This window comes from Hyalella azteca, unplaced genomic scaffold (assembly GCF_000764305.2).
Source record: "Hyalella azteca isolate HAZT.00-mixed unplaced genomic scaffold, Hazt_2.0.2 contig5529, whole genome shotgun sequence".
NCBI classification, from domain to species: domain Eukaryota; kingdom Metazoa; phylum Arthropoda; class Malacostraca; order Amphipoda; family Hyalellidae; genus Hyalella; species Hyalella azteca.
In genome coordinates this window covers 459995-480724 of record NW_025935717.1, presented here as the reverse complement: position 1 = coordinate 480724, position 20730 = coordinate 459995, and the positions used below count along the sequence as shown (strand labels likewise).

The 20730-nt window shown below is 33.6% G+C and overlaps 2 protein-coding genes across 2 annotated transcripts; one reads left to right on the top strand and one right to left on the bottom strand.

The window, feature by feature from the left end:
* Positions 1 to 16: 16 nt before the first annotated feature.
* LOC108677587 lies at positions 17 to 4617 on the bottom strand. Its single transcript, XM_018165833.2, has 5 exons — positions 4126 to 4617; positions 2796 to 3873; positions 2160 to 2293; positions 1259 to 1402; positions 17 to 746 (listed from the first exon to the last, which is right to left on the bottom strand). The coding sequence occupies exons 1-5, from the start codon at positions 4135 to 4137 to the stop codon at positions 594 to 596; spliced, it is 1521 nt and encodes a 506-aa protein (XP_018021322.1). The 5' UTR covers positions 4138 to 4617; the 3' UTR covers positions 17 to 593.
* Positions 4618 to 11521: 6904 nt separating this feature from the next.
* LOC108677586 (filaggrin-2) lies at positions 11522 to 19197 on the top strand. The gene is made up of 6 exons (XM_018165832.2): positions 11522 to 11609; positions 12373 to 13183; positions 13901 to 14052; positions 14617 to 14760; positions 16006 to 16158; positions 17648 to 19197. The coding sequence occupies exons 1-6, from the start codon at positions 11586 to 11588 to the stop codon at positions 17816 to 17818; spliced, it is 1455 nt and encodes a 484-aa protein (XP_018021321.1). The 5' UTR covers positions 11522 to 11585; the 3' UTR covers positions 17819 to 19197.
* The last annotated feature ends 1533 nt before the right edge of the window (positions 19198 to 20730 follow it).

Genomic DNA, 20730 nt, shown 5'->3' with positions numbered 1-20730 from the left:
TCACAATTTTTGTTGTTCATTAGCACTGATTTCACTAGAAAATTGTTTAAAATACTCTCGAATTAACTCTCATTATTATACTTTGTAAATCTCGTAGTAAAAATTACTTCTATACAGAAAATATGTAATTTTACACATCACATCTTCGTCTCGTGCATAAAAATTATATTAAATTTTTAATTAATTTTGCTTACTTTCATAAAAAATCGCCTTTTTAGTAGTGTTATCAAGTCTAAACTATATTGAAGGACATCAAACGACACCTACCTACATAGGATCTTAATATATGAACATAAACAAAATTTAAATTCACGAAGCCTTTTAAATTCATCATAATTAAACTATGACGAAATACAGTGTCGAAAATTTTCCTACGGAATTCAATGGAAATTTACTTATAATTCTTCTTCTGTTCTATTAATTGAAATAATTAAGCCCATGAATCTGTCGTATTTTGGTTCACTTCATGGAACTTCTCAGGCAATCTTAAATCTTAATGGATCGATATTGATGAAGAATATTTTTATTGAATGTTATCTTTTTATAACGATAACATTAATTATATAAAAACACTTATTACTTCTGCCGTGATATTAAAACTTGAAAGACTTGAACGATTTTCCGCCCCCGAAAGATTTCCCAGCATCAATAAGTCCGCGATCAGAAAAATGTTTCTTGTAGGCGTTCTCGTCGTCGAATTTCTTCTTGAAGCCGAAGGCCTTGTGATGTTTCTTGTCACTGAATGTCTGTGGAAATTGCATTACCTTAATATATTAATAGCAGACATCGGCAGACATTAGGTTTTTAGTTTTTCTGAGAAATTGAACCCAGCAATAATAATCGTGATAATTAATGAATCAAATGTGTTTTTCAATTACTAGACATTTGACAAAATATACTTGGGGAAGACAGATATCTACTGCCAATGACCAATGAGTCGCTACTCAACTGATACTGCACTGATAAAAACCGTATAATATTGGTCAGAATTACGATTTAAATCGCTCTGAAAAGTTCTGTTCAGTTTGCATAATAAAACAAGTCGTTTCTACTGAAGGCAGCAAAAGTTCTTCGGTGACTTAAGTGTCATTTACTTTAAATTCATTTATTAGTATATAAAGAATGAGAATTTCGTGTCATCATCTGACCAGGTCAAGGGGCCTATTTTCGAGTACAAATATATATTGATGAATCAAATTATTATTAATATGACATAAATACAATCATTACTAAAACAGTGTTAAAAAAATTCACGAACCTTATCCCGGTGTCCTTTTCGGTGTTCCTTCTTGAAACCTTTTTTAAAGCCTTTTGATGCCTTTTCCGCCTTCTTGTAGTGACCATGAAAGTCTTCGTAAAACTTTTTGCCCTTACTAAATTCTCCGTCTTTTTCAAAAAATCCCTGCAAAAGAAACAACTTATCAAGTTACCATTATTACCACTCATAAACAAGCCCAAAAGTTTGCAAATTGGTTGTCAGTTGCAGAAATTCTAGGAGGAAAATCTGGATACATGACCATGTAATTAATAGCCGCTGGCCAAAGGAGCTTTGATTCAAAGCAGAGTTTTTACGGACAGAATACTCTGCTAGGATAAAATTTTTCCTGATACTAACTGTATCAGTAATTTGATACATTTGATGAAATGTATACATAATTAACATAGCAAAAAATGAATTTAAATAAAAAAAAACTGATATTAAAATAGTAATTAATAATATACGTTTAAAAATTACTTTTTAAAGACAACACTTCCTAAGAATCCAGTATCTCCAATCTTACAGATGTACAATGAATTTCTCTATATTGAAAAAAAAAATTTTTTTTAATTTCTAAAATCATTTATTTTGACATTTGATTCATGCATTGTCTCCAACTTTACACAAGTTGGCAAAATTTCAGATCGATAGGATAAGTAGAAGTGTATTAAATTTTGATTACAAGATTTGTAGCAGACAGACAGACAAACAGACAGACAAACAAGAAGTGAAGTTAAAGAGAAGTGTTGTAAAAATTAAAGCTGGTTCGTCTTACTGAACTAACTCTTCCCTCGTTTTATCTGAAAAAAAAATTAGGATACAAAAGGCTGATGAAAAATCTTTCAAAATTCATTGGGAAATAAGTTATAAGCTGGATGTACAATATATATTGCAGACTCACGCCTTTGCCGAATTTAGATTTATTGGCCTTTTTATGAGCGTTGTGGCCTTTTTTGCTGGTGTGGCCTTTGTGGCCTTTACTGCCCAGTTTCTCGTCAAGGCTCTTGCTGAAAGACTTCTTCTTGCTGTGGCCTCCTGGTAAGGAAATAATTTGCTATTAATCATAGTGCGAAAAATTATTAATAAGCCAGAAACGGATTGGGAATGCAAAAGTGGAATGACGACTAAAAAAATTTTTAACAAGAAATTTTTTGCAAGTTTAAGTAATCAATAAAGCTGAATATTCGTAGTAACAAGGTTTTAAAATCTTTTTTATATGAACGAAGTCATTTATCCAAACCTAATTCAATATTCTCCGATACACAAATCTTTTTAAACTCATATACTCAATGTAAGTAACGCAACTCCATTTTTGAGTTGAATACAACTTTCAATTATTTTAGAAACAAATTCCAAGAGTTATTCATCAAAATTTTGTTTCAAAATAAATATGAACGATCCCGAAATTCCAAGAGTTATTAACCAAAATTTTTTTAAATAAATATGAACGATCACGATATCGAAGTTTCCTGCATTATTCTATTTCGTCTTTTATCACTCATCGCCTACACCGACCAACATTTTTCACAAGATTTACCTGCAGCTGGAAGCAGTTCATGTTGCACCACTCTAGAATATTGCAGTTTTGTCGGCAGTTTCTTGCTTGTGCCGTTGCCAATAGCAACGGGACCAACGCTTATTTCCATCGCCAGGGTAATAGGCTTGTGTTGATCTCTGGTCCCTGTTGATCTATAATTTTCTCGTGGCTTCTCCAGTTCAGTTTTGTCGGTGGCTTTCATCTCAGTTTTTATAGGGGATGTTTTTGCTTGCTCGGTGTTCTTTTCGCGTATATGATTTCGTTGTGTTTTGTGATTGTCTGGTTTTTCATTTACAGCAATTCGAGAAACTGCAATTTCTGCGTCTAAATAAGTTGGTTCAACATTAGAATGGGATTTAGGTGAGGAATAAGATTCATCATAAAATAGCTTTTCTGTGTCCTTATTTCCTTCTTCTGAAGTCACTGGCTTAAATCTTCTGATGTTTCCATTGGATTTAAAATCTTTATATGTTGTTTCTGTTTCTGACTCTCCGGGAACACCAATATCTTCAGTGCGCGCTGATACTGTGGCACTGAATTCATTTTTGTGGAATTTCTTTGTCAAGGGAATTTTATCAATATGGACATTAGATGTGCTTTCGTTTGCAGGCGAGTTCTTAAGAGTTACACTCATTAATTTTGTCCCATCTTTTTTTCCATCACCCACAGCCCTGCCTTGGACTCCTTTCTCTGTTTTTGTTGAATTTTTATCCGTGTTGTCATTTTTCATTACTCCGTTCGGTTTTTCTGATTGCGAGTTATTTTTAATAAGAATTTCGAAATTTTTATTGGGTTCAACTTTTGATTTTGAGGGTAAAATTACATCACGAGTTTGATCAAACTCCTTGGATGACTTCTGGAAATTATCATTAAATATATCTTCTTCCCTCGAAATTGTTTCATCGAACGATGAAAGTGATCTCGCATTCCTGGAAAATGGAGGCAGCTTTTCAATCTTAGCCGCTACGAAATTCATAACATTTTTGTCCGCATATATCAATGGATGAAGATGTGAACTCGATGCCGAAATTGTTGAGTGTTGAAGATTGGCGTAAACTGCAACTGCAATCATCATTAACTGCAACAAAGTAGTAACGGAAAGTATAAATTATAAAATCATTAAATAATTATTTGCATTGAACATCGAATGCAGGTACACGTTTTGCTGAATAAATTGAAATTAAACCTATTGAAATGAAATATTATTAGAACAAAAATAAATTCAAGTAAATTCAAGTAACTGAACATAGTCAAATTAGCAATGCTTATCGCATAATAACAATTATAATTAGTTACACCATATATACCAATATAATCCTAATATACTCACGGAAAAATCCATTTTCTTCCAGTTTTTGCTCTTATTCAATCACATGCTTTTCTTAAAAAATCTTTATGTTTTTCGACGAATCGAAAGGTAATATGTCCGAAATGTTTAAATTTACAAGCTGTAATCACATTTATTTAATCATTGTGTCAAGTTTCACTGAATCAAATTTCCGCTTCGTGACACCATAATACTCAACTGGCACTCCAATAATGCACTAATTTATTTCTAAACATCAACTCTTAATGAATTTTAATCAGCTGTCTCTGCTGAAATATGTTAATTTCCGTTTCAATGTTTAAACTGATGTCGTTATAATTCGTGGATGGAAGGCATATATGTTTTCGTTAAATTTCGTGGAAAGCGAATTTGTTTTCGTTATAGTCCGTGGAAAGCGTATTTTTCCCGTTATATTTCTTCGAAGGCAGATGAATAATTAGTGAAAAACTTATATGCTTCCGTCATATTTCACGGAAGACTTATTAATTTCCGTTATAATCGAGAAGTGCAGATTTATTTCCGTTACAATTCTTAATCGCGGAAGTTGAAGTCGAAGCAGATTAGTTTCCGAAATAATTAATGGAAGACTTATTTTTTCCGTTATATTTTGCGGAAGACTTATTAATTTCCGTTATAATCGAGGAGTGCAGATTTATTTCCGTTAAAATTCTAGATCGCGGAAGTTGAAGTCGGCGTGCACGGGAGAGGCGTTCGATCGTTGTGATCGCAAGGCGACGAGTGGAACAATGTAGACTCGTGAAGCGGTTTATAGAGTTACACTCGTATTGTTTCCTTCAATAATACTGCACACTGACAGGCATTGTTACCCCAATACAGCACTGATCCTTCTTTGCTGTGTCACTCGATGGATCGTGCGAAGATCCACGCTCTATTTCTTCCGCTGAATTCCATTGTAAACGGAAGGAAGAGCAATGCGATGGACCGTGAGTTGAATTAATGCAGTTTGAGTTTTAGTTCGAGTTAATTTGAATTTTTAAAGTCAATTTTATTTAAATTTGATGTTTGAGTTCATTGAATTTTCCAGAAGCTATCCAATTATTCTCTCGAAACACACGTTTAGCATAACGCAGTATTAATCCTAATGAATATTATGGTCTTTCCATGTGAGACTAAACTAAAGTAAAATAATAATGTCACTAAAATAATAATATCATTATTATTATTGACTAAAATAATAATATTCTGAACTACAAAAATTACTTACTATAATACCTGACTGACGTTCACATGTGAAATTATTCATTAATTGTAAATAATCGTGATTTAATAATTGGAAACTGTACTTCATTCGTTTTCTTTTCAGAAGTTAGGTATATGCATTTTGTCTCCTGAAGAAAACTGAATTTTTCATTAGCCTGCATGTCAATCGAAGGCAGCTACTTGTACGAGTATACATATCTCAGACTTCACCTTCTGTGATATAATGCCTATAATTTCGCTTCTTTTATCTTGTGTCTTTTTTCTCCTCTCAGTGACGTCAAAAAGAACCGGCATTATCCTGCGCAGGCAATACTTAGGTGGCACTTTTTATCGCCCCTATTGAAAATTTCATACTATCCTAGCAGAGCCTTACAATAGATTGTGCAAAATTATATTAATTTCCTTAATCATTTTCAATTAGGTCCGTCACAAAATTGGAAGGTATTACTCTCAGGTGAAATTCTTGACGTTGCAAAGAGAAGATTTGATCGGCGACAATGTTGAAGAGCCTCATGCGGTTTTGATTCTTTGTTCGCCTAAAGCCTTTGTTCGCCCATGCTGAAATTCAACGTAGGATGCAGTATAAGACGTATAAAAAAATCTCGTCAATTTAAAAGCGTCAGTTGAGTAAATAAATTTGAACAAATCTTGCAAATCACAGACTTGTAATCCAGTATTACGAGTCCCAGCTCGAAACAAATGAAATTCCATTTCAAAAAATTCTCCCACTGGAATGTGGAGTCATTCACAATTCTTTTTGCTACTTCCTGAGTTTTAATAAATTACTTTATTATATGTGCTTAACTAATTAACGCGTAGCTATCGACACGGTACTATAATAAATGATGCAGCGGCTGAACTGTGATATTTATTTTAATTGGAACATAAAAAAATGCTGAAACTTACTATTCCTCGCAGTTTAATTCGTAAACTAAATTTGGGAAGGTTTTAAATATATGATACAGTAACTCGGGAAGTGTTTCTATGTATGTCACAGTAATTTGAGAAGTGTTTTTATAAGTGTTACTAAACTAAAACAGTTTTTTTAATTGAAAGAAAGAAGTACAGTCGTCCCGTTGCCATCGCTTGGTGGGCGAGTGATATACATTAAGTAATTTCTTTTTATTGAACCTCGAAGTATATTCATAGTATTAGTATTAGTATAGTATTATTATAGTATTATTTTATAGTAAGTATTCATATATTCATGAAACACTCTTCCAAATAATTTCGCACAAAAATTTTCTGCAGCCTTTGTATCGCATTTTTAAAACGTTTTTAACACGTTTTTCTTAGCTTAGCTTCGCGTTTGTTTGTTTGTTTGTTTGTTTGTTTGTTTGTTTGTTTGTTTGTTGTTAACATTGACAACGAAAATTAGCCCACTTCTGATTGCTCTAGAGACCTGAAATTCGGCATGCAGGCTATTTTCGCCTAACAATTTCAGATACAATTATAAAAACTAGCAATTAGAGACCTAAATTAGCTTAATTGAGTGAAGTATATATATAGGTATATAGTATGTATATATATATAGTATGACGTGCGGGCGCTGACGCTGCGTATCATCGATACGTACGTCAAGGCTAGTAAATTGGCTCGCAACAACGTTTTTCATGTGTAGCAACGGACTAAAAAGGAGAAAATAAAATACTTAAAAAAAACTTTTTAAAAAAACCACGTTTTTCTTGTGGACTAAAAAATAGAAAATAAATTAGGGCTCTCCCCAAAAAACGTGGGTCGGGCTGTACGTTCACCATCAAATTTCCAAAATTCGTGTGTTGTGTGCTTTTCGCTTTAATCATAAATCTGCCCGACACACGTTTTTTGGGGCGAGCCCTAATTTATTTTCTATTTTTTAGTCCACAAGAAAAACGTGGTTTTTTTAAAAAGTTTTTTTTAAGTATTTTATTCTTAGCTTAGCTTCGCGTTTGTTTGTTTGTTGTTAACATTGACAACGAAAATTAGCCCACTTCTGATTGTTCTAGAGATCTGAAATTCGGCATGCAGGCTATTTTCGCCTAACAATTTCAGATGCAATCATAAAAACTTGCAATTAGAGACCTAAATTAGCTTAATCGAGTAAAGTATATATATATATATAGTATATATATAGTATGACGAGCGGGTGCTGACGTTATAGACGAGCAGGCGCTGACGCTGCGTATCATCGATACGTACGTCAAGTCATGCTTTTTAGTCCGTGCAGCAACGGACTAAAAAGGAGAAAATAAAATACTTAAAAATACTTTTTTAAAAAACACGTTTTTCTTGTAGACTAAAAAGTAGAAAATAAATTTTGGCTCGCCCCAAAAAACGTGTGTCGGGTAGAGTTATGATTGAAGCGAAAAGCACACAACACACGAATTTTGGAAATTTGATGTTGAACGATCAGCCCGACCCACGTTTTTTGGGGCGAACCATAATTTATTTTCTACTTTTTAGTCTACAAGAAAAACGTGTTTTTTTAAAAAGTATTTTTAAGTATTTTTTCTTAAGTTTTATTCTTTTTGTGACCCATAGGACTAAGTTGTTCCGATCGAATTGTGCTTTTCGATATGATGTTAGGTCTTGTTTTTCTTTTATGTCTGTCTCAGAATTTTGACTTATAAAATGATATTATTCATTTTTAGATTGTCGAACAGATGATGTAGCTGGACTACGAAACGTTTTCAATATCGATAGTTAAATTTACTTGGCGTTTTATTTGCTTTTAAATTCCTTGGAAATTATGAACGTAATATAGCAATATTTTGTAAAATCTGGTAAACTCTACTACGAATATTTAGTAAATAAAATATGCCTTTAAATGAAATTATGTGCCCATATGAACGACATATAAACTGTGCGGGATCTATCACTTGTAATTGTTAAGTTGCAATAACCCATTAAATGGAATAGGGAAAAGAATATTTCTGGTAGCTGTTAATTTTGGAAATTTGATGGTGAACGTACAGCCCGACCCACGTTTTTTAGGGCGAGCCATAATTTATTTTCTACTTTTTAGTCCACAAGAAAAACGTGGTTTTTTAAAAAGTATTTTTAAGTATTTTATTCATGAGTTCATTCATATATTTCATTCGTTATAAAGTGTCGAATGTCCATTGATTACAAGTGAACAATCTAATCGCAGGTTTTCTCTGAATGTGAACAATTCTAATTGCAGGTTTCCTTTGAATGTAAACAATCCCAATCGTAGGTTTCTTCTGAATGTGAATAATTCTAGTCGCATGTTTCTTCTGAATGTGAACAATTTTAGTCGCATGTTTCTTCTGAATGTGATCAATTCTAATTGCAGGTTTCTTTGAATGTGAACAATCCCAATCGTAGGTTTCTTCTAGATGTGGACAATCCTAATCCCATGTTTCTTCTGAATGTGAACAATTCTAATCGCAGATTTCTTATGATTGTGCTTGTTTTCTCCTCAACCCTCGATGGTAGTTTTTATATTTCCTATGGCTGCTCTTCCTTTCTCCTTGTCTTTCACTTTTATTCTTTAGCTGAAGCTATGACTTTATCTTCTCTTGTTTCTATCCACGGTTAGATCTTGCTTTTCCTCATTTCGCTGGATTTATACATGTATTGTTGTATAGTGTATACACTGTTTCTACCTTTCCAGTATTATCTTTTATTAGTTTTTTCATCAATTTTTTCATCCAGGCGCTATTCCATCCGGGCCATTCTTGCTTGTTACGCTTCATTACTCTTCCACTTTAGTCTTCCTTATTCGCACTGCTACACTTTATCTCAATTTTCTGTGGTGGCTGTAACCTGCTACTCCTCCCACTATTCCCATTGTCTCCCTCCTTCATCACGCTTTCCTCTTTATTTCTTCTCTTCGCATTCTTATCGATTAACTCAATAAATAAGCAACGCATGAAGAATGACAAGTAAAGCTCGATCAAGCTGGTGATGTCTTCTCACTAACTTTATTTCAATAATAATAATTTCAAACATGATCTTTAGTCAATAAGATGGATATAGTTATTAATAATTAATTTGTTATAAAATTTTTAATTATATTTTGAAAGACGTAAATTAATTGAACATGAAATTTACCTCTGCAAGTCATGCGAAATATTTTGCTAGAGCTAATACTACCATCAATTTCCAAAGCCCTTTCTACCCCTCTGCCATTAATTTCATCTACTATATCCTTCTCTCTTTTTATTGCACCCATTTACAATTATTCAAACTGGATGGAGACAAATCAGCGCGCTATTTGTACATATAAGTACATAAACCGTGTACCCTGAGGAGCCCTATATTCAACGTCCTCCTTTGGTGAGACTAAGCCCTGAAGATTAGATACTTCCCATTTATCATTTGGTATTAAAGTCAAGAAATATGGCCTGCGTTTAAAATTAAATGTAGTGGAAATGATAAGAGTCATATTATCATGATATGCTTATATAGAAGCACGGAAAATATCTTCATGACGCCTTTCACCAAACGCTGAGCAAGAAATTTTGGCTTTGATTAAATTGGGACTGAATATATACATTGAATTTGAATAATCTACAAAAAATAATGTCGAAGATAATAAAATAGTAAAGTCCCATTTTAAACAGAATTTATCTTCACAAATATTTATTTAGCTTTTGCAAATAGGATTCATTTGTGGGGAATTGACTTTCCGCGAGTTATTATAGTTATAGTTATTTAGTATGGTCGCGAAAATAGCAGCGCATGAACAAGAATATTCCCCACATGAAGCATGTCCAGAAAAGGGACTCGTTCCATATGAAGTATGTCCAGAAAGGGACTCGCCCCCACATGAAGCATGTCCAGAAAAGGGACTCGTCCCCACATGAAGCGTGTCCAGAAAAGGGACTCGTCCCCACATGAAGCGTGTCCAGAAAGGGACTCGCCCCCACATGAAGCGTATCCAGAAAGGGACTCGTCCCCACATGAAGCGTGTCCAGAAAGGGACTCGTCCCCACATGAAGCGTGTCCAGACCAGGGACTAGTCCCCACATGTAGCGTGTCCAGAAAAAGGACTCGTCCCCACATGAAGCGTGTCCAGAAGAACCAGTCCGATCCTTGAGGGTCGGCGCAATATCTCTTCGTTACTCCCACGCCAGTACTGAGCAACTCCGCTTTGTTGTGGCACTCAATTGCTTAACAAGCCTGCTTGCTTCGATGATCTCGTAAAAACGTCGCTCAAGATCCGCTCTTTGAAAATTACTTGCCATGCTTCGTTGCCGCTCTGGTGCATCGTGCAATCTAGTGCACATTGTGCTACCATTACAAAGTATTTAGGACTGAATACGATGCAGTGTACATCGTAAGAGTACAAGCAGGAGGTGAACGATTTGACTATAATGACATAATTGTGATAAAAACTCAAAATCTAGTCAAAGAAAATTGCAGGATTGTATTCAAATACTCATCAATAAATATACTCGGGAATCAGAGATCTTTATGGACATATGTATTTATTACACTATATATTCCTCTCATGGCAAGCAGCCATGCGAAGAAATATAGCCGTGAATGAATTTAACTTTAACAAGGGACTTACTGAAATTGAGTATTTTGAATGTAACACTAGCAATTGCATAATTAACACTATTGTTGTTGCCATCGCGGACAGGAAGTTTCAAATGTGCCCATTATAATCAAAGTAAAATCATTTAGTAGGTCTTCCCTTCAAACAATGAGTGTAGAATCTGTGTTAATTAAATGTGCATTTACAGTGTTTTACAAGCTAATAAATTTCCTGAAACACGGGTAAATTATTTATTAGAAATTAAAATACCGTTTTGATCATAAAGTGAGCAAATTACTTTGGATAAAATGCACAAGGAGCAAAGTGACATGGTGTGCGACAAGAAAAATGTACGATATTTCACCCTTTGATTTCAAGCAAACTTTTAAAGATACCGATGTCCATTTCATGCGTACTAAAACCAAATAAAAACCCAAGTAAATCTAAAGCATTTTCAAAAATATCTTCAATGACCAAAAGGATACAGTCAGTTTTTCGTAATAAGAAAAAATATTATTAATTTGAAATAACAATAATTAGTAGATACCTACGGTTTACAATAAAACATGTACAGTTTACATCAAAAAACGTAGTTTAAGTGTAAGGCGGTAGCGTGAATAACGCTAAGTGACGCAATAAAGTCGTCGCTATAAATTGCGATCTCAGAGCTCCCTGATGCTCCATTCTCCTCCGACCTCCAACCGACGACGGGAGCTTAGCAGCTGATCTCCCGCTCCCACAAAATTATATCGAAATGATGACCTTTTCTTACAAAGCGGTAACTATAAAATAATTATTTATTTTAAACATTAAAGTGATATAAATTAAATGATGAAATATAATTATTATTGGCTGATCATCTATAATCTTTTTATTTGCCATTGCATTCCAATTCCACATACTGCCTGAAGTGTTTATTGATATCGACTTATGATAATGAAAGAGTCTCACAGTTCTATTGCAGTAGTTATTGAAAGATTAAAATAGTTGATATGTATTATTGGAGTTTAGATATCAATTCGTTAAAGAAAAGCTTATTCCAATTTATATAGTCACATAAACAATCTTTTCGGTAAATATAGATTAAAATAAAAACGCTGGAGTTACCTACTCCTCTATTAAATAATGTTTAAAATTATATCTATGAATTTAAAGTTTATAATTAAACATGAAATAGCTGGTATTTTTTTACGAGTCATTTCAACAGTTTTTCAAGTCTTGCAAATAGTAATTCAAATTAAATAAATATTAAAAAGTAAATAAATTACATTTCAATGGTACCCAAAATGATTAAGATTTTTAGAACAGTCGTAATCAAATAGTTTATTGCGATCAAATTATATAAAATATATACTTTAGAAGCATGTTTGACAACTATTATTGTTTGAATAATTACCTAAGATAACATATAATATGGATAAGTTTATTTATTTTTCCTCTTCAAAACTAAGTTTTCTTAGTTTTTTTCTTTTAACCCTAGAAAAACTTAAAGCTCCTTTTTAAGCGACAATAAAATTTACTCATTGTTTTACGGATTTCAGGTCCCCTTGTTCTTCTTCTTCACCAGCTTTTCTTCAATTACAGTCTCGATTCCTTCACATTCACGACACCTTCAAATTTCAAGAGAATCTGATACCAAAAATTTTCAAAACTTGCTGCCTATCAGCAATGAAGAGCCAGCTGGAAGCATATTAATTTCAGAAAGAAATAAACCTGGATTAATAAATGGTGACAGAGGCCAAGCCGAAAAAGTCGAAAAAATTAGCGATGATGAAACTCGATCAAAAAGAGACACTCGTTCGTCACAGAAGAGTGACAGCAGTGAAGATGATAGTAATAAGAAAAAGCGATCAATTTCAGATGATTTGGAGTCTTGGGACGAAAGCATTGGCACGGACTTTGGTGCTAAAAATTTGGAAAGAACCCAAATTCAAAATTTTCATCTTAGGAATACCAGATCTCTGAAAGATGACGATTATATCAGTCAAGTATCCAAATCAAGCGCACCGTGGATGGCATCTTTCGTTGAAGATATAACTTCGAGGACTAGACGAGATATCCACAACAACAGAGATTCAAAACTGAGCACGAATTACTTCAGAGATTCGCAGGTGAATCGAAGAGCCCAGAGATCGGCTCCTGAGGATCATGGTGGTTCGGGCCGAAGAGATTCAGAGACTCAAGAAGACTCTGAATTCAATCAAAGAAACTTGAAGAAAAGAAGCGTCGTTGTTGCATCTAGAATCCTCAGACAACAACAGAAACAACAACGAGAGCTTCAAAAAATGCGGCCAGATGCATCGCAACAAGTGTCTTCTTACACAGCCTATGAACTGAAACCTGCAGCCACAAGTGAGAATTAACTATATTTTTAATAAATTAGCATTGTAATCATGATTAATTATTTAGAATAATTAATGTTAGTTTAAAATCTTAAATTGAATTGAACTCGAAATGGGGATACAATTTGTACCTAGGATGAAATTATTTACAATAAGTGTTGCTGGATAGACCCTAACAAACCTCTGTACTTTATATTGTGTTGAAATGAATTTTATAGCCTCATAAAATTACACGATCACATGGCATTTGATGGTAATATAGTTACCTCTAAACCACGACGTTTTTTATTGGATAATTTATGTTCAATCAAATCTTTTCATTCAAATAAATAAGCCAATTTTCTATTCACAAATATTGAAAAATAAAATCGTTAATATTCTCGCCGAACGTTGCGATCCAAATCGCAAAATAGATTATGAAAGTCATTTCATTTATAATTTTAAAATTCCATTTTTTTGTCAAATTTTCCATCAAAATAGTAGTCTCTTCCAATAATTTGAGCTTTACTGCTAAGGTAATTTAATAAAATAATTTAATTACTTTCATTTAAAGTCATTGTTATTGTTGTCATTTATCAGTCGGACGTATATTTTTGTTCTGAATTCTCAATATTATTCATACTTTTTACTGAGCTCTCATTTCATAATTTTTCTTAATTCTCACTCCATGATTTTTCGTAATTCCTAATTATTTCTGAATTCTCAATTCATAATTTTTTCCATTCAGAGCATGAAGGCAGTGAGGGCAAAGGCCACAAGAGCGCGGGCCACAAGGCCGGTTTTGTGGCATCTTCGGGCCACAAGTCTGGTGAAGGCCACAAGGCGGGCAAAGGCTTCGATGAGAATCATAAAGGATCCCACGCCTCCAAAGGCGCTTCGGTACGAATCAAAGACATAGCGGTACAAAAGTATTTGTGATTATTGTGATTGTAAGTAGTGGATTAAATATTTTGTATCTAATAATTTGCATTTGATGGGTAACTAATATATTTGAGGTAAAATTATTATAAGTTTGGTAATTGTTGAGTTGAATTTTACGTCACAAAATGATTTTCTAAAGTATGGTCACTGCAGTCCAGCAAGATGTACTAGAGGAAGATCTCATGATGTATCATAAAAAACATCATTTTTTCTAGCAATTGTTCTGTCGCAATTTTTCTGACGCTCTTTGATAGAGAGATCCTCTATAATATGTCCTTAGAGTTAAGATAATCCTATGTAAGAAGCATGAAGGGAAAGATCGTAAGTACTCGCTCATATTGGCGCAGTTTAATTATAAGTTATTTTGCCAAGATATCTTCAACAAAACTTTTTTGTATGAGGTTTCTTCAGTTGCATAAGGAACGAAGTAATAATTGTGTCATTTTCAACTGAGATTGAGTTTATTTTTCAAAGAAAAATAACCATGATAACATTCAACTGAGAACTAAAATGATTTTTCAGGGCCACTCCGGCAGCGGGGGAAAAAAGTATTCGGGCGGTGACCACAAGAGTAGCAGCCACGGCCACTCGTCCTCGGCGGCGAAGGGAGCCAAAGGCCACTCCAGAGGCCACAAGGCGCACCACAGCAAAGGCGCCCACGCCGACGTGAGTAGGGCGCTGAACGAGCATCGCAGCTAACAAATACTGTCTCAATAATTAACTGATTGTTTCTAGTAAAAAAACTATAAACCACTACCAAATAACTTTTGTTTCAGTAACGGTAATTCAACTTGTTGATAAACAAGTGGCATTTTCTGTCCCACCAGTTATTCATTAGAACAAAACAAAAGCTTCGATGTTTGGCAAATCCTCGAATTTTCAAAGTTTAATGACAATCTTATTGAAATAGTGAAACTTTTGACTGTTTGGGCAATTCATTGGTACGTGTTGAGAGAAACTGGCCGTTAACGCTAATAATTATCCGAACATAGCTATTCTTCTATTTAAATAATGTGATAATTCATTTCTCTACGCTTCATACTTCCAGTTTACAGATTCTTTATAAATTTACTAATTAAAATATTATTTGATGCTGTAAACTATTAGGAGCTTCACCTACCTCAGTCCTCAGACGTGTTATCTCTTAATAAAAATACATTAACTGCCAAGGATCGAATCAAGATGCCCAAAATTTTATATTCACTGATAAATTACATCATTGCCGTTCACTTTCTTTAAAAATGAACTGGTAGCGGTTTATACATCATTCAATACCATGTTTCGTGGTATTATGGGGTTGACGTATTCGTTGCAAACCTTGCGGTATTATTTTCGCGAAAATATAGCTGGTAGTCACGTGTTGTTGCACTGAGAGATTCCAGCGAAAATATTTGTAATTTTTCTTAACCACTGCATTTTTTAGAAGACATGTCACAGAGTAAATACGAATAAATTGTAATGTATTATTTTTTATTGATGAGTGGCAAATTGTTATCAAGTTTTAAATTGAGGAATCTTTTGCGCGAGGAATATTGGAATTGTTAATATTATTTTTAATTTGATCTAAGAAGTGATTTTTTCTGCTGATTGTTTTATAAGTTATTCGGAAACTTTTTCAAATGGTATCTGAATGCCTTAGTGTACATTTTATATGAGTGAATTAAACTTTTTTATACCTTGGGCCGTACATTCAGAACTCACTTCAGTACATGTATACTGTATGCTTAGGTGCACGTAGAGGCCGATTTCTCTATTGTGATTGTGGGTTTCAGCTTGAAAATACGTCCGTTTCTGGTTGTCGTAGTTACGAACTCGTAACATTATTTATAGTACGTCCCCAGAATAATATCTAATACAGTTAGCAGAGAAACACAGCGTTATTTCAACTCTGTATCTCTGTTTGTTGTCCAGGGTTTCAAAGCCGAGAAGAACAAGCAGGAGTCTGGCGGTAAGAAAAGCTTCTACGACGACAGCGACCACAAAGGCTACCACAGCAAGTACGATCATTACGACTCATACCACGAGAGCACCGCCGGGGGCACTGAAGAGAAGGGCAGCCATGCGGTGAGTGATTTGACTGCCTATTGGTGAGATTTATCTAATATTACTTCTTCTTCTTCTTAGTCTTTTCATTCTTCTTTTTCGTTTTTTACAACACTTCTCTTTAACTTAATTTCTTGTTGTTTGTCTGCTACAAATCTTGTAATCGAAATTTAATACACTTCTACCTACCCTATCGATCTGAAATTTTGCACACTTATGTAAAGTTGGAGACAATGCATGAATCAAATATCAAAATAAATGACTTTGAAAAAAAAATTCAATATTAAAAAAATTGAAAAAATAATTTCGTCAGCTACAAATCTTATAACTGATATTTGACACACTTTTACCTGTCTAATTGATCTGAAATTTTGCACACTTGTGTGAAGTCAAAGGCAATGCATGAATCAATTAACAGAATAAATAATTTTGAAAAAATTATAAAATAAAAAAAATATATATTAAAAAAATTGGAAAATAGTTTTTTAATTCGAAAATTGAATGAGAAATTCATTTTATATCTGTAAGATATGAGACACTGGATTCTTTGGAAGTGTTGTCTTTAAAAAAGTAATTTTTAAACGTATATTATTTCATTCTTCTTCTTCATATTTTCGTTCTTATACTTCGTCTCTTCCTTCTTCTTCTTCGCCTTTTATTTTCCTGTTCTTCTCCGTCATTCACATCGGAGAACACAACTGGAAAACAATATTAAAAGAACATGAAAACAAATGGCCAACCGCTAGAAATGGTTATGTGTTTAATTAATGGTTTCAATTCAAATAAAATCTTTAAATGGATTAATGAATTGGAAAGAGCATCAGACTAGCCTGATAACATTGACCTTATCAGTAAAGTACCTAATCGTAGAAGGTTAATTTGATTTTGGTTAATTCGACTTGACTCTGAATTTATTTTCATTCTAAATATATTCTATTCGCTCCTAAATTTCTGCGGAGAAAAATGCTGGCAATGAAATTATTCCATTTTTATATTTTTAATTCTCATTCCATATTAAATGCCAGTAATTTTTGTCGTTAATTTTCATCAAACCTTTTTTTAATCTGCCTAATATGTTCGTGATAATATTGTGTGTTGATGTTCGGTTTCTTGATGCTTGTGATATTCATTTCTTATTTGCATAATATGTATTTTCTAATATTGTGTGTTGATGTTCTGTTTAATGATGCATGTGATATTTTTATCCTAATTGCACTATATGTACATGATAATATTATGTGTCGATGTTCTGTTCATTGATGCATGTGATATTTATTTCCTAATTGCACAATATATACATGATAATATTATGTGTTTATGTTCTGTTTATTGATGCTTATGATATTTATATTCATTGCATAATATATATGTTATGTTATTGCGAGTTGATGTTCTGTTTATCTATGCAAGTGATATTTATACCCTAATTGCACATTATATACATGATAATATTATGTGTTTATGTTCTGTTTATTGATGCATGTGATATTTATTTCCTAATTGCACATAGTCTTTGAAAAAACACGACGCCCACGGCGAGAAAGGCCACCACGAGAGCGCTGACAAGTCTGAGCACAAAGCTGACCATGCCGACAAACATGCCCACAAAGACAAGGCAGCGCACACTGAAACATCTGAAAAAACTGCTTCAAACGATGCCAAACATGTGAGCAAACACTGAATATTAACGAGAATGTGAAACATAACATCTACGAAAAAGTGTCAGGCAACCATTGAAGAAAGTTTGCAAGGCAGGAGCTGGTTAAAGAAAGCGTTTCTTCAAAAACAATTTCAAGACCATCACAGACTTATTTGAGTTTATGTTTTTCACAAAGCCGATCATCTGATATTCCGAGAACTTATTGTACTCGAAATACCATAATTAGTTACATGATTGACAAGAGATAACTTTAAAAAATAAATCTATAATAGTAGATATCGATGTCTCGACAAACCCGCTAAAATAACTAATGACAAATGTTCAAATTTTCAAATAATGAATAGATACTAGATTCAATAGCCACCTTTGTTTTAAATCACCAAGAGTTTCATGAGTTCATGTTTGATTACTGACCGATCACAAGCTATATTCTAACGAATCATAGAAAATTAGTCTAAATTCTTGTGTTCAATTTTTTTCGATTTACAATAACTCGGCATTCAATTATAAGGTTTAAAATCAACTTTTGCTTCAATAAGAAAGGTTCATAAATGAGATTTTTTGCATTTCATATGAAATTTTTAGGTTTTGAAAATTTTAAATTAAAGTAAACTGTGAATAACAAAAAAGGTGTTTCAAGTTCGAATAAAAGAAACTTCGAAGTTTCACAACAATCATTCAAATAATTCGAATTTTTCATCTTATATTAAATACACTACTTGTGAATACGGTTCTGAAACAATACCATTTTAATGAAAATGTTCAAATGAATATTATAATATTTCCTTGCCGAACAATCAAAGATTATTGGGAACGAACATCCTTGGCATTTACTATAAACTTTCATATATAAAGATAATTTACGATGAAAAAGGTTATTGTAAACCGAATGACGTTTTTTTAAAGAAACAGCTTTAGTTTCATTAGTACAAACGTGACAAGAAATGAAAAATCAAAACAGAATATCAAACTTGAGATAAAAAAATTAAATTAACTTTTATTTCCTCTGAAAATCGGTCAAGAAAATTGGAATTTAATCATTCAATTTCTTTTAAAGGCTACCACACCCCATCTTCTTGTTAAAAAAACACAAGATAAGTCATTTAATTTTCGATTTCGGTGTGACAATAATAATCATTAATTGGGTATTTCCTTCATCTGTCCCAACTCGGCTCCCAAGATTACATCAACTGTTTACATCCGTCCCATATGATTGCAGTGTACGAAATAAATTTCTATAGATAAGCTGATTACATTGTGCGTTAACAATTCTATGGCCCCGACTTGGTACATGTAATTGTTCCTACCTCATCTTGTTACCTTAATCTTGTCCTTCCTTTGTTTTTGCCTGTTCTTGTTGAAACGAAAAATCGATCGATACGAAAAATTTCGACTGCCAACATTTTGTCTTATTTCCCCTATACAACGCCTAGACAATCTGGATAAATTATAAAATCGAGGTTACGAGATAATCGAATTCTAATGTCGCATGTAACAAATTCATGCAATTAAATTTCCTTTTTGCAGTAAGGAAATTTCGTGAAGCATTGTACTAAGAGCACAAAATTCTATCTGAAGTCTGTCAGAGGGCTGTCAGCGTGCTGTCAGCGTGCTGTCAGAAGGCTGTCATCATTCTGTTGAAGTCAAAGCTATATCATTGCCCGCACTGAAAAATAATAGAAATTTCTGCCTAGCCGACGTATGATCGAAGATCTTTTGGTGCCGTTGATGCTGAAATTTTTACCAGAGGCTTCTGCCAATTCTTTTCTTGTGCATTTTTACAAAATATAATTTCATCGATTGAAATTGTGAGTCTGAAATGTTTTCTGAATCGAATTCGGTTTTCATCAGTCTGCAAAACAAATCAAAATGCATTGATATTATTCTAATTGTTATGAATGGTCGCGTACGACATGGTTATCGATCTTAATTCAGTTCCGTCACCTTTTTGGGGAATTTGATGCTTCCGGAAAATACTAATAAATGTGGGGAGCAACAGCTGCTTGTACAACCGACTGCCTAAGAGTGCTCATTAGGCCTTGTCTGCCGCTAACTAATACTAAAGCCTCGCAATTATTACCATTATTAGCCTTTTTCAAATTTCCCCTTTCTTTCTGATGTGCACTGTCGCATTGTGAAAAGTTTCAGTCTACTACTACGGCCATTAATAATAATTAATCTAATTGATGTATTGGAAAGCCAGACCCATGCTGTATTTCAACCTCTGCCTTAATGCTCGTGAAATAACAACACCCTGAGTTGGGTTTAGAAAGATAAACATTACTGCTGGCTGTGGGCGGTAGCTAATGAAATTTGACGCACACAACTCAGGCCTCATGTCACGTTCTTCATTATTTGAACAGGAAAAATACACGTGCATTCAAAATTCCATGATATGAAAATAGTGTCACAAACAGACTCCAAAAATGGGTTCATGAATGGCCGGTTCCGAAATGCATTTAGTAGCACACCAGCTATTCATTCACATTGTAATGCCACGTCACGATCCCCTTTTTCTTAAATATTTTTATGAATTAACATATTATCTATGAAATTATTCATATATGCATGTATGTTATCGAAGGTAATTTTTAAATACATTTAGTTTGTGTTTAATGATCCAATACTTGAATGCTACGAGGCTGGGGGCTGGCATGGAAAAATATACTCAATGGCAGGGAACTGATCAAGAGCATGCAGACGCAGCATATATGAACTCAATGAGGATGATTAAAAAATGCTTGAAATCTCATGAAAAATTTTTTATTGCTGCTACAAGGGCTATTTGCGATCAAGCGAATACGAAATGAAGAGCGGAGCTTGTTAGTATCCAACGATTTTTGGATATCAATTATTGAATTGACGGACACATAGGAAAGTTCAGTTCAAATCATCGAATTATTAAGCCGCATCGCATCACCTAATTCAACTTC